Here is a 13,429-nt window from a genome sequence, read left to right as displayed (position 1 = left end):
TTTTCAGATTTTGGTGCTCTCACAATTTGAATGACAATTACTCAGTCATGCAACACTGTACCTAGATTACATTTTTGTCCTTTTTTTCACACAAATAGAGCTTTCTATTGGTGGTATCTAATCACTGCTGGGTTTTTTTTATTTTTTGCGCTATAAATCAAAAAAGACAGAAAATTCAGTAAAAAAATAAAAATAAATCTTTGTTCCTGTTAAAATGTATTGCAGAGTATTGGCAGAGTATTGGCGAGTATTGGCAGTGGACGCCCTCCCAGAAAAACACAACCTCACTGTAGCCGTCTTTTGGCTCTGGGCCGGTCACTAAGTGGTTAAATAGGTAATTTGGCACCAAGATTGGTGACAGGTATGCGTTCGGGTTCCCAAACGCATAGTCTGTGCACATCTGCTTGGCCCGGTCTTGGCCAGCGCATACGCATAAGTGTATGCCTTGAAACTGCATTTGCATTGTGCTAAAGCCTCTCCTGACAAATACCTTTTCTCATCAGCAGTATATAGCAGTCTTGCGACTTCTATCAGTGCCAGCCGAGCACTGGGTAAAGTTTGTAGGAGGAGTTTTCATTCTCCTCTGACTGTCCTAAGAGGCTGCAGGACACCTGACCCTCTGTCTGGACAGTGCTGATTGGCCCTATGCCGAACACATGCACCCTCCCAAAAAAAAAAGACCTCTTGCAATACACACTAAACTGAGCATGTGCAGAGTGCACCCAAGGCTCTGTACTACCAGGAGATGGATTGGGGACTGTGGAATAAAGGGAGGATCAAAGAAGGCAGGATCAAACAGCCTTTTTACACAATGTGCATTATTAACCCCTTAGTGAATAAAATATGCATGATTTACTGTATAAACAGATTCAGTTTATTATGGGTTTAGTAACACTTTAAACCTGAACTGCACTAGGAGGGTCAATTGTTTGTTCGGGTTGCATGGATAAAGGTATATCACTTACCTTACTCTTGGCTCTGCAAGGCTTCCTCAATCTATATGACTGGTCCCCTGCAGCGTCCCCTCTAAGCAGCTTTGGGCCATGATTGTATGCTTGCCTCCTCATGTACAAATTAAAGTTAATAGCCCTGAACTGTGCGTGATAAAACAGAGGGTTCGCTCAATGTCTGGAGCTTGCTATCAGCTCTAGAGCCTTCCAGAGCCAGGAGTAGGGTAAATAATGCATCTTATCAATGCACTCCTAAACTAAAGGAGCATTTTACCCCCCAATGCAGGGAGAGGCTTACCGCAAGCATAGAGTTTGTCTCATTCCAGGAGTTCAACTTTAAGCTTTGATAATAGTTATTCATTTTTGTATTTCTCTTCTAAGTACTTAAAGATGGGACGTGAATCAATAGACCACCTGGGTAAATCATAAGTTGTTGCCAACATCCCTAATAGATAGACACAAACAAAAGTACCCCCCGGTACTAATGGGACTTCAAAGGCAACTAGTAAAGACACAAAGTAGTATAAAATGTCAAAATGTAATGATACAAAGATAAAAGGTGTATACATCATCAATAAAAGCACAAATAAACAAAAACAGGTCACTATGCTGACTGTTGTTGCATTTGTGGTCTTGTCTTCCATGTACCCAACGCATTTCAGGAGAGCGTAGGTCCCTTCATCAGGGGCGTATGTGCATATAAGGTCACAAAAGATATTACATTCTAAAAGAGAGCATTAACATTGATCAGAACATTTGACAGAGAAAGAAATGCTCTCTCAATTCTGACACAGTAATAATCAGCTTTTTACTTTATGATTGATTCTCTGCTGATCATTCTGTTGGTATGTTTATATCTTTTCTCATTACTCCCAATGTATAGCTTTTCTTTCTCCATTATATGTTCTGATCAATGTCAATGCTCTCTTTTAGAATGTAATATCTTTTGTGATCTTATATGCACATACGACCCTGATGAAGGGACCTACGCTGTCCTGAAACGCATTGGTGACATGGAAGACAAGACCACAAATGCAACAACAGTCAGCATAGTGACCTGTTTTTTCTTTATTTGTGCTTTTATTGGTGATGTATACACCTTTTATCTTTGTATCATAAAATTTTGACTTTTATACTTCTCTGTGTCCTTACTAGTTGCCTTTAAAGTCCCATTAGTACCGGGGGGGGGGGGGGGGGTACTTTTGTTTGTGTCTAAAGATGGGACATGGGGTAAACTCTGCTTGTCAGTTCCTAAAAAGAGAGTGTGGTACTATGGAAGAGCAAACTTCAGTGGGCATTATATTACCACAATAACATTTCCTTGTTTTTAAAATATGAAATGACAGTGAGAGTGAAAATTTAGGCTCACGTCTGCAAAGAAACCGATTAGCGTCCAGGTTTTATTGCCAAAGCTTAATTGAACAAGCTGAGGCTAGAGGCTGATTGGTTTCTATGCAGAAGTGAGCCTGATTTTTCAGTCTCTAGCTTTAGTAAATAAACCTCATTGTGTCTTGATACCAAATGGAACTAACTATTGTGAATCTCTTAATGTGACAAAAATCTCATAACCAAAGTTGCTAGAAATGTCACTGTATTATTTTTTATCATAAAAACTGTGTTTATTTCTCTTCTATTAAATAAGGCATTTCTGCATGCCTCATCAAAAACCTTTTTATTTATGAGCTTGATTGGGGTTCCCTGAGGACAGCTGATTTTAAGAATGGTTCTATTGAAATGACAAAATGTGGGCTCAGAAAATACCAGGGTTACAGTAGGCTTACACAGCTGAGTATGAAGTCATCTTGACCTCATTTGAGGCAGTCAAGTACTGTATGTCATTAACCATAAATACTTGAGATGACAAAATGATGGGACCGTATCTATAAAGCAAAAGCAATTAATAATCTGGGGGTCCTGGAGCCACAGGGAGTAAGAAATACCATTAATGTATACCCTTTATAAAGATATAGGGGCTGATTTACGAACGGTTTGCGTCATGATTTGCGGCGCACGCCAGTGTGCAACGGCCGTTTTTGTATTCACAAAACATTTGCGCCTGTAACACAATTCCCCATTTATTATAGTATGCTCGGCGCATGGGAGGAGGTGATCAGTGCGCCAATATAGACATGGCGCATGGCATCTTCAACTCAAAATTTAAAGAAGCTTGATGTGGCAATATTATGGGGGTAATGTGGGTGATGTGAGGAAGTATAGTTATAACTGTCCAAGTAACAAATATGCCCAAAATAGAATGATAAAGTAACTTTTTCTGAACAAGCCTGCTGCGCCTGCAAGTATACTTAGAAATGCGTGAGGTCAGTTTATGCACTGCGCATGCGCAAGCGGCATTTAGGCATGTTCAGATGCTTTGGTTCACTATGCCTGTTCTGCCAAAAAGTGTCCCCCCATCATATAGTGTCCACCCTGTACCGCGCAGGTGCAGCGCCTAAATTGACCAATTCTCTGAAGATGAACTGCGCCTGCGCACTGAGTCCATGTTGAAGTGGAGCTACAGTAGCACTTAGTAAGAGGGCCCCTCGTGGGCTCGCTTCACTTGCCACGCTTCGGGCACGGCCTCACTTCGCTCGGCTATTTTTTATTCTAACTCTATGTACACTTGGATGGTGGGGCTTGAACCTGGACTCAGTGCGCATGCGCCGTTCATCTTCTGAGACTTTCGGTGTCTCCTTGTCCTCCATACTGCGCAAGCGCAGTACAGGGCAGACACTATTCGACAGGGGACAGTACTCGATAAATCACTGGCAAAATCTTAGTAAATGTCAAGCAATGTAAATGCATTTGCAGAGGTTGAACGGGCGCAGCTCTCAACTTGACTTTTTTTTATTTTTATGCTGGTTCACTTTTATGAGTTTTTTTAAGGATATTTGCACACTGTTAGCATTAGGGATGAGCCGGCAATACACATAAAAGTTCATTGTTAAAAACAGCATTAAGAAAAAAAAAAGCAAAATTAAGAAAAAATAAAGAAAAAAAATGCATGGGGGTCCCCCTCAAAATCCATACCAGGCCATTCAGGTTTGGTATGGATTTTAAGGGGAACCCTGTGCCAAAATGTTAAAAAAATGGCGTGGGGGTCCCCCTCAAAATCCATACCAGACCATTATCCGAGCATGCAACCTGGCGGGCCACAGAAAAAGAGGGGAGGACGAGAGAGCGCCCCCCCCCTCCTGAACCGTACCAGGCCACATGCCCTCAACATTGGGAGGGTGCATTGGGGGTACCCCCCCAAAGCACCTTGTCCCCATGCTGATGGGGAAAATGGCCTCATCCCAAAACCTTTGCCCTTGTCGTTGTGGGGGTCTGTGGCAGGGGGCTTATCGGAACCTGGAAGCCCCCTTTAACAAGGTGACCCCAGATCCCGCCCCCCTGTGTGAAATGGTTTAGGGGGTACAAAGGTACCCCTACCATTTCACAAAAAAATGTTAAAAATGACAAGAGACCTTTTGACAATTCCTTTATTAAAAGTCTTCTTCTTTCACACTGGCACAAGTGATTGGTACTGCAATTGTAGTCTAGTATTTACTTCTTCTAGCCCGATAACAGAAGATGCATATTAACCTGGGGCTGTGATTTAAACAATGCAGGAGCCTATGCATTGCCATGGTCCCCAGGAGCCTGTGCATTGCCATGGTTGCCAGTAGCCTTTGCATGGTGGTTGCCATGCTCTTCAAGCTTCTGTGCAAAATTATAAAAAATGCCCCTTGCTTTATTTTATTAATGTGGATGCATTTATTAAACTTTGGCAAAAGGTGGACTATGTTTTTGAGACATCATATGCCTTCAAAATTCACAACAGCTATTTTCTATGGAGATCAGCTCTTGACTGTCTTCCAGCCCTCTGTGATGTAAACACACAGCATTTTTTTCTAAGCTATTGGAAGCCAACATAACCTGAACTCAGAGCCTGAGACTACTGCTGGATCTTCAAACTAAGGCCCTCCAGCTGTTGCGGAAATACACTTCCCATGAGGCATTGTAAAAAGTCTGACATTCACAGACATGACTAGGCATGATGGGAATTGTAGTTCCCGAACGAATGGAGTGCCATCATTCGAGGAACCCAGCTCTATAGTATCCCCTCCTAGTCTCCTCGTAGCTTCATAAAAGGTTAAGTGGATAGATAAAGGGAGTGGTGAAGGAGCTGGGCTAGCACAGAGAATATTTTGACTCTGCCAGAAGAGGAACATGCTGGGATGGAGATCGCTGTGCAAGCCAATTGACTTTTACTTGAGCTGTCAAATCTTCTAGCAAGTTCAAAGGCACATTGCAAGTAAATAAGTTATTTATGGAAAGAGAAAGAAAAAACACTACAAGTGAGCATTTAAAATGCTTGATTTTCTTATGCCTTTTACCTGCAATTCTATGGTTTGGTAATAGAGTCTCTTTAATGTAGATTGTTTCTACACATTTAGGGCATAATAACAAGGTCGATGAGGAACACTTGCCTACTTTTCATGCTTTGCCCTCCTGGACCTCCACCCCATCCCACCACCAATTTGCTTTGTAGTTGCAAACTAACATTGTAGTATATATATAGGCATCATGACACACCCCATGTGAGAAATGCCCAAGCCAGGCAGTTGGCCATGCAGACAGTATTGTGTGATGGAGGGGAGAATCACCAAATCTTCCATACCTAGAAGTGCAAGGTTTCTCTCTGGCAGGTAAACAGGGTAGCAAGGGAGAAAGTGGAAGGTAAGTATAGGCCCCTTACCCTTCCCTGCTGTAAACCAAACCTATTACTTTGCCCTGAGCAGGCCATGGACAGGTTTACTTTAAGCAGACACCATATACACTTAAACACATCCAGTTTCCATTAACTGATGATTGTAAAATCTCTTTAAAAAAAAAAGAAGTTACAAACATGTTATGTTTATGTGCTCTGTGCAATAGTTTTGTACAGAACAGCCCCAATCCTCCACTTCCGGTGATCCTGGCTCCTCCCTCCGACTGAGTCACTTACTATGGAGGCACTCGTGAGGGCTCAATCCCGAGCTGCACTATGTGCGGCTATTAACACACACAGTGCTGCTCAGCCCCACTCCCTCGTTATTGAATTTAATTGACAGCAACCGGAGCCAATGGCTCCCGCTACTCTTACTGAGTTCAGTGAGGAGAGAGAGAGCAGTGTCGCTGCTCTTGGAAACAGCGGCGGATGGAAATTCTGGCTCAGGTTAGTATTTAGGGAGGCAGGGGAGTAGCTGTACCTAAAAAGTTTTTTTACCTTACTGCAGAGAATGCACTAATGTAAAAAAAAACCTTTAGCCTTAACAAACACTTTAATGCTTTGAATTTTGTAAATATTAACTTGAATTTATAGCTTACTTGTACAGAGCTGCAAAACAAATGTATATTAAGGATTGTCATGTTTTCTTATCACATAGTGGATCAACTGCAAGCTCATGTCTGCTAAATAAGTGCAATTATGTCATTTTTTTAAGAGGATCTCATGCTCATGCAATTAAAGATATCAGAAACTTCCTAAAGTCTTTTGTGTTTTTTTAAATAAAAGCCCTCCATACGTTATATTGGATGCAGAGCGGACCTAACAAGAGCCCAAGAGTAGTCCTATCGATGGACGCTGAAAAGACATTCGATAGAGTAAACTGGACATCTATGATAGAGGTGTTAAGGGGAATAGGTCTGGGGGAGCGGATGATGGGGTGGATCACAGCACTTTATGCAGGACCGAAGGTAAGAGTAAAAGTAAATGGAGTCCTGTCAGGGGGGATTTGAAATAAGGAACAGTACAAGGCAGGGCTGTCCATTGTCCCCCATACTATTTGTATTAGTGCTAGAACCATTCCTATGTAGAATAAGGGAAAACAAGGAGATAAAGGGAATAAGAATTGGAACGAAAGAATATAAAGTCTCAGCATATGCTGATGACTTAGCGTTTTTTCTATCAAACCCCCAAGAATCTTTAAAAGAAGTGATAAAGGAGGTGAAGAGATATGGAGGAATATCAAATTTTAAAATCAATATAGAAAAATCAATATTATTACCTATTCATGTACCATCATCACTAGCTATAGATATACAAAAAAGTTATAATTTGTATGGAATAAGAGGTCCTTGCCATACTTTGGAGTGCATATTTCAGCAGATGCAAAAGTACTGTATGAACAAAATTATAACCCTTTATTAGTCAAAATAGAAGAGGACCTGCAGAGATGGAAAGGACAGACATTAACATTGTTTGGGAGAGTAAATACCCTCAAAATGAATATAATACCTAGATTACTATTTATGCTGTATACAGTACCCATCCCGCTTCCCCAGAAATTCTTTAAAAAGGTCCGTAAAGTGTTTATATCCTTTATATGGAAAAATTGAAGAGCAAGAATAGCCCATAAAATCCTATGTAAAAAGTAAAGGAGGGGGGGGATTACCAGATGTAGTGCAATATTACAGAGCGATGACGCTGGTCCGAATATTAAATTGGTGCCACGATTCCAATAATAAAATATGGGTGACAATGGAGAAAGACATGGCAGGAAGAGATCTAGCGGGAGCACCATGGATACTGGTCAACGACATCTCCCCTAACACAGAATACACTGGCAGTATGGGATAGAATTAATAAAACAGGTAAATATGCTACAAGCATATCCCCTCTGGCACCCTTGGGAGGGTATCCATCGCTCACGGCCCACAATGCACTGCGTCATCGCAGTGCATTGCTGGCTCATGATTGGCCAAGCATGCACTGTGACCCCGCATGCTTGGCCAATCACAGCGCCAGCAGCGAGGAGAGCCATGATTGGCCACAGGCAGGATGCCTGTGGCCAATCATAGCTCAGGCTGTGTAGTACATGCCCCACACTATAGAAGGCCGCCAGCGCGGCAGCCTTGTGTAGTGTGTTGGCGTCTGAAGCAGTTAGTGGGTGTTCTGTGTACCTTCAACACAGTATACACCGATCGTTATCGGCCAATTTTCGATCTTGCTCTTCTGTAGTGGTTGTTGTCTGCGTGCCCTGACCGCAGTATACACCGCTATATTCACCTCACCTATATAGCTAGTGATCTATCTTTTATAATAGAGCTTGCAGTCAGTAGTGTTAGGAGCTTGTGCGTGCTGTCTGCGTGCTCTGTACCCAGTACACACCGCTATATCCACCTACATAGCTCTTCTCTATTTGGGCCCACTTGCCATCTGCAGGAGTTATTGGAAGTTGTGTGTGCCTCCAGCACAGCACAGTATACATCTGTATATACCCCTTTATCTCTGGTGTTCTATAATAAAGGCATCTGCAGGAGTTAGTGGGTGTTTGGTGCCTCCAGCACAATATACACCTGTATCTACCCTTTATTGCTGTTCTCTAATAGAGCCATCTGCAGGGCTTAGTGGGTGTTGTGTGACTCCATTACAGTATACCCCTTTATCTCTGGTGTTCTATAATAAAGGCATCTGCAGGAGTTAGTGGGTGTTGTGTGCCTCCAGCACAATATACACTACCCAACTGCTGTTTTACCCAACTCCCTTCAGGCCATTACCATGTCTGGAAGGCCAGCAAGGAGAGGCAGACAGGCGCGAGCCGATAAAAGAGGGCAAGCAGGCTCTGTGTCTAGAGACAACAGTGCTGGTCGTGGACGCGGTGCATTGTCATCAGCACGTGGCCATGGGACACACTTGTCCTTCTTTTCGGCAGCTGGACATGTTGAACCGTAACATGCCAACTACTTGGTAGAGTGGATGACCAAGCCCTCTTCATCCTCCTCATCCTCTCTCACCCAGTCTCAGGGTACTAGCAAAGCAGCTGCCAACGCATCGTCTTCCCTCCTCTCAATGTCATCATCAGTGACTCTTTCCCTAGACCCACCACGTCCCCCTGAGGAGTCTCCTGAACTCTTTGAGCACAGTGTTGGGTACATGCTCCAGGAGGATGCCCAGTGTTTTGTAGGCTCTGATGATGACACTCAGCTAGAGGAAGGCAGTAGCGTGAATGCAGAGAGAGGGGATGCTCAAGAAGGACAGCAATCTGGCAGTCATGTTGCACAAGCTGCAGCATATTGTCAGGTTTGCTACAGCGATGAAGAGGGAGGGGATGATGAGGGCACTGACTCCACGTGGGTGCCTGGTAGGAGAGAGGAGGAGGAGGAGGAGGCACATGTCCAACGAGGCAGGATGCCCTCTGGGGGCCAGCTTAGGGGCAGCACACCGACTGAATCACACCGCAGAGCTCCACCTGTGCAGGGCGCTGCCTCTGCGCGTTATTCTAAAAGTTCTTTGGTGTGGGCCTTTTTTGAGACGAGTGCATCAGATCGCACCGCTGCTATTTGCAACATATGTCTCAAGTGTATCTTGCGTGCCCAAAACATCAGCCGCTTGGGCACCACATGCTTGACCAGACATATGTTGACCTGCCATGCAGCTCGTTGGCAAGCGTACCTCAAAGACCCACACCAAAGAACAAAGAGGACCTCTCCTTGCTCATCATCAGCTGGCATCTCCAACCCCCCTAGACCTTCAGTCCTCTCTGAAACCTGCTCTGAGAGGAATGAAGGTGTAGAATTAGGTGTGTCACAGCCAAGTGCTTCCGGGCACTCTGCTAGCAGTACATCCACGTCCGATTATAGCAGGCAAATGTCCCTGCCCCAGCTGCTGGACCGGCAAAAGAAGTTCACTCCCAGCCATCCACATGCCCAGCAGTTGAATGCTAGCTTGGCTAAATTGCTAGCACTTCAACTGCTGCCTTTTCAGTTGGTAGACTCGGCCCCCTTCCGTGAGTTTTTACAATGTGCGGTTCCTCAGTGGCAGGTCCCCAAACGCCACTTTTTCTCACGGAAGGCGATTACGGCTCTCTACCGGCATGTGGAAGGCAATGTCCTTGCCTCGCTGGACAGGGCGGTCAGCGGTAAGGTGCATATTACCGCTGACTCATGGTCCAGCAGGCATGGACAGGGACGTTACCTGTCTTTCACGGCCCATTGGGTCACTCATCTGGCAGCTGGGAAGGATGCAGGACAAGGTGCAGTAGTGTTGGAGGTTGTTCCGCCACCACGCCTCCAAAATGCTACTATTGGTTGTGACACACCTCTCTCCTCCACCCCCTCCTCTTCTTCTTCCTCCATGGCCTCTTCCAGTGCTCTGTCCTCAGAACCAGCGGTGCTCCGTAGGCGTTCCAGGGGCTACGCAAGTACGCAGGCAAAAAGATGCCATGCCGTGCTTGCGTGGTTTGTTTGGGGGACAGGAGCCACACTGGGGCGGATGTTTTGTTAGCTCTGCAGGGGCAGGCCGAGAGGTGGTTGATGCCACGCCAGCTTAAGCCAGGAATGGTGGTTTGCGACAATGGCACCAACCTCCTCTCCGCCCTCCGACAGGGACAACTGACCCATGTGCCCTGTGTAGCTCACGTCCTTAACCTGGTGGTGCAGCGGTTCTTGGGCAGGTACCCCGGCTTACAGGATGTCCTGAAGCAGGCCAGGAAAGTCTGTGTGCACTTCCGCCAATCATTTAATGCCTGTGCTCGGCTGGCTGAGCTCCAAAAGGAGTTGAACCTGCCCAAGAACCGCCTTATATGTGACATGCCCACCAGGTGGAACTCAACGTTGGCCATGCTGCAGCGGCTGCACATGCAGCAGAGGGCCATCAATGAGTACCTGTGCGACTACGGCACCAGGACAGGGTCAGGGGAGCTCGGTTTTTTCTCACCACGCCAGTGGGGCATGATCAGGGATGCATGCACTGTCCTGTCACCGTTTGAGGAGGCCACAAGGATGGTGAGCAGTGACAGTGCATGCATCAGTGACACTGTACCTCTTGTCCACCTCTTGGAGCATACGCTGCGTGGAATAATGGACAGGGCACTTGAGGCAGAACAGAGGCAGGAAGAGGAGGACTTCCTTGCCTCTCAAGGCCCCCTTTATCCAGACAGTGTTCCTGCTGTGCCATCCATCACACAGGAAGAGGATAAGGAGGAGGAAGAAGAGGAGGAGGATGATTGTGTCAGCATGGAGGTGGAGGCTGGCACTCAGCATCAGCAGCAGCAGTCTTGTAGGGATGATTTACAGTCCCAAGAAACACGTGGACTTGTACGTGGCTGGGAGGAGGTAGCTGCAGATCATGTTGCCCTTAGTGACCCAGAGGACTCCGGACCGAATGCCTCAGCTAACCTACGCTGCATGGCCTCCCTGATCCTGCAATCCTCGTATTCTTCGGATCAAGGAGAGGGATCATTACTGGCTGGCCACTCTCCTTGATCCACGGTACAAGGGTAAGGTTTCCGACCTTATCTTGCCATCGCAGAGGGAGCAGAGGATGAGACATCTCCGGGAGGCCTTGCAGAAAGGTCTGTGCAACGCGTTCCCAGAGACTGGGAGGTTACAAACTCCTGGTCCTGGACAACGTGTTGCTGGGGCATCGTCAGAAGGAGCGGTGGAGAAGGTGGCCGTCTGACTGATGCTTTTAGACAATTTTTTAGTCCGCAGCCCCAAGGTATGATCGGTTCCAGCAACCATCGCCAGCGTCTGATTTACATGGTGCAGGAATACCTAGGGGCAAGGTCAGACTTGGACACCTTTCCCACCGAAAATCCTCTGGCTTACTGGGTCTTGAGGATGGATCACTGGCCAGAGCTTGCACAGTATGCAATTGAGCTACTGGCCTGTCCTGCATCCAGCGTTCTTTCGGAACGCACCTTCAGTGCTGCTGGTGGCTTTGTTACCGATCACAGGGTGCGCCTGTCCACTGAATCAGTTGATCGACTGACCTTCATCAAGATGAATCAGTCTTGGATCACCCACAGCTACCAAGCACCTGAAGCTGATGTAACCGAATATTTTTTTTTTGAAATATCACATCCCTTCAAGACTGCCTATGCTGATGCTGAGTGACTGTCCTGTTATGTTGATTGTCTATCCTCTTCCTCCTCCGCTGATATGTTGGAAGAACATTTCTGATTCTGGGTGATGCCATCAGCCCAATTTTTCTGCCCCTGTTTAACAGGGGCGTTTAATTACAATTTTTGATGCAATGCTTTGCAGCAGGGCTAATTCCTGCAATAAAAATAGAGTATATGGGAGAGGTTGCAGTGTCGTGGCACCAGCACCAGTGCCTAAGGCCCAATTTTTCTGCCCCTGTTTAACAGGGGCGTTTAATTACAATTTTTGATGCAATGCTTTGCAGCAGGGATAATTCCTGCAATAAAACTAGAGTATATGGGAAAGGTTGCAGTGTCGTGGCACCAGCACCAGTGCCTAAGGCCCAATTTTTCTGCCCCTGTTTAACAGGGGCGTTTAATTACAATTTTTGATGCAATGCTTTGCAGCAGGGATAATTCCTGCAATAAAACTAGAGTATATGGGAAAGGTTGCAGTGTCTTGGCACCAGCACCAGTGCCTAAGGCCCAATTTTTCTGCCCCTGTTTAACAGGGACATGTAATTACAATTCTTGATATAATATTTCACAGGAGGGCCCGTTCCTGTGCCCACCCAGAGTAACTGTGAGGACTTATAGTGTTGTGGCACCAGCACCACAACCACCAAAGGTCAATTTTTCTACCACTGTTCAACAATGGCATGTAATTACAATTCTTGATATAATCGTTCACAGCAGGGCGCTCCAGCGCCCACCAAGAGTCACTTTGAGGGCTTACAATGTTGTGGCAAAACCAACACCTTGTTCCGCCATTTCTGCAGAGCATATAGGGCAGGCCCCTACTTTCAAACATCCAACTTACAAACATCTCCTACTTGCAAACGGAAGGAAACAACAGCAAGTGAGATGAAAAAAGATGGACGACAAAACAAATTATACAGGGGTGATAACCCTTCCCTATGTTTTCCAAAAAGCTTAAAAATAGTTTTTTTGACTGGAGCTACACTTTAAAAATGTACCAGTTGAAAATTACAAACAGATTCAACTTAACACAACAAACCTACACAGTCCCTGTCTTGTTTGCACCGCCTGTATACTGCTGTTCTGAGTATATAGGGCCTGGGGGCCACACGCATTTCCTTTTTTTAATATGGGTACGGGGTTCCCCTTAATATGCGTACAAGACCCAAAGGGGCTGGTAATGGGCAGGGAGGGCTACCCATGCCATTTTTCTCAATGATTTTCAACCATATTGCAGGAACTAGATATAACATTAAAACCGCAAGCAGTTTTAAATTATGTTATTTCCGTTTAATGTAATTTTGTGCATGGACTGTTCTAAACACAGGAAACACGTGGCACTTCACAGGCATACTACAGACACCCCTCAGGCACCATATTTAAAGGAATATTTCACTTTTTTTTTCACTTTAATTGTCATTAAAATCAGTGCTCCCGCCAAAACGGCCATTTTTAAAAACATTTTAGGCATTGACCCATGTCCCCTGGGGCAGGAGCCAGGTCCCCAAACCCTTTTTAGGACAGTATCTTGCATATTAGCCGTTAAAATTTACTAAATGCAGCGAAGAAGTTAATACCTAGAAAATGGAAACTGGCTATAAGCCCAACATTAGG

The 13,429-nt window shown here is 45.3% G+C and overlaps 1 protein-coding gene across 1 annotated transcript in view; it reads left to right on the top strand.

Moving 5' to 3' along the window:
- The window catches only part of LOC143930304 (neurotrypsin-like), a 67,754-nt gene extending 65,735 nt beyond the window's left edge, over window positions 1-2,019 (top strand). Inside the window, exon 16 of the mRNA XM_077454539.1 lies at window positions 1,884-2,019. Within this exon, the coding sequence (XP_077310665.1) occupies window positions 1,884-1,949 (66 nt within the window). The 3' untranslated portion in view covers window positions 1,950-2,019. The remainder of the gene's footprint in view (window positions 1-1,883) is intronic.
- The last annotated feature ends 11,410 nt before the right edge of the window (window positions 2,020-13,429 follow it).

The sequence above is a fragment of the Lithobates pipiens genome, unplaced genomic scaffold (assembly GCF_037356315.1).
Source record: "Lithobates pipiens isolate NorthernLeopardFrog02 unplaced genomic scaffold, aLitPip1_a1.2 Scaffold_25, whole genome shotgun sequence".
NCBI lineage: Eukaryota > Metazoa > Chordata > Amphibia > Anura > Ranidae > Lithobates > Lithobates pipiens.
The sequence above is the reverse complement of the archived record's forward strand: the minus strand, read 5'-3'. Positions and strand labels throughout refer to the sequence as shown.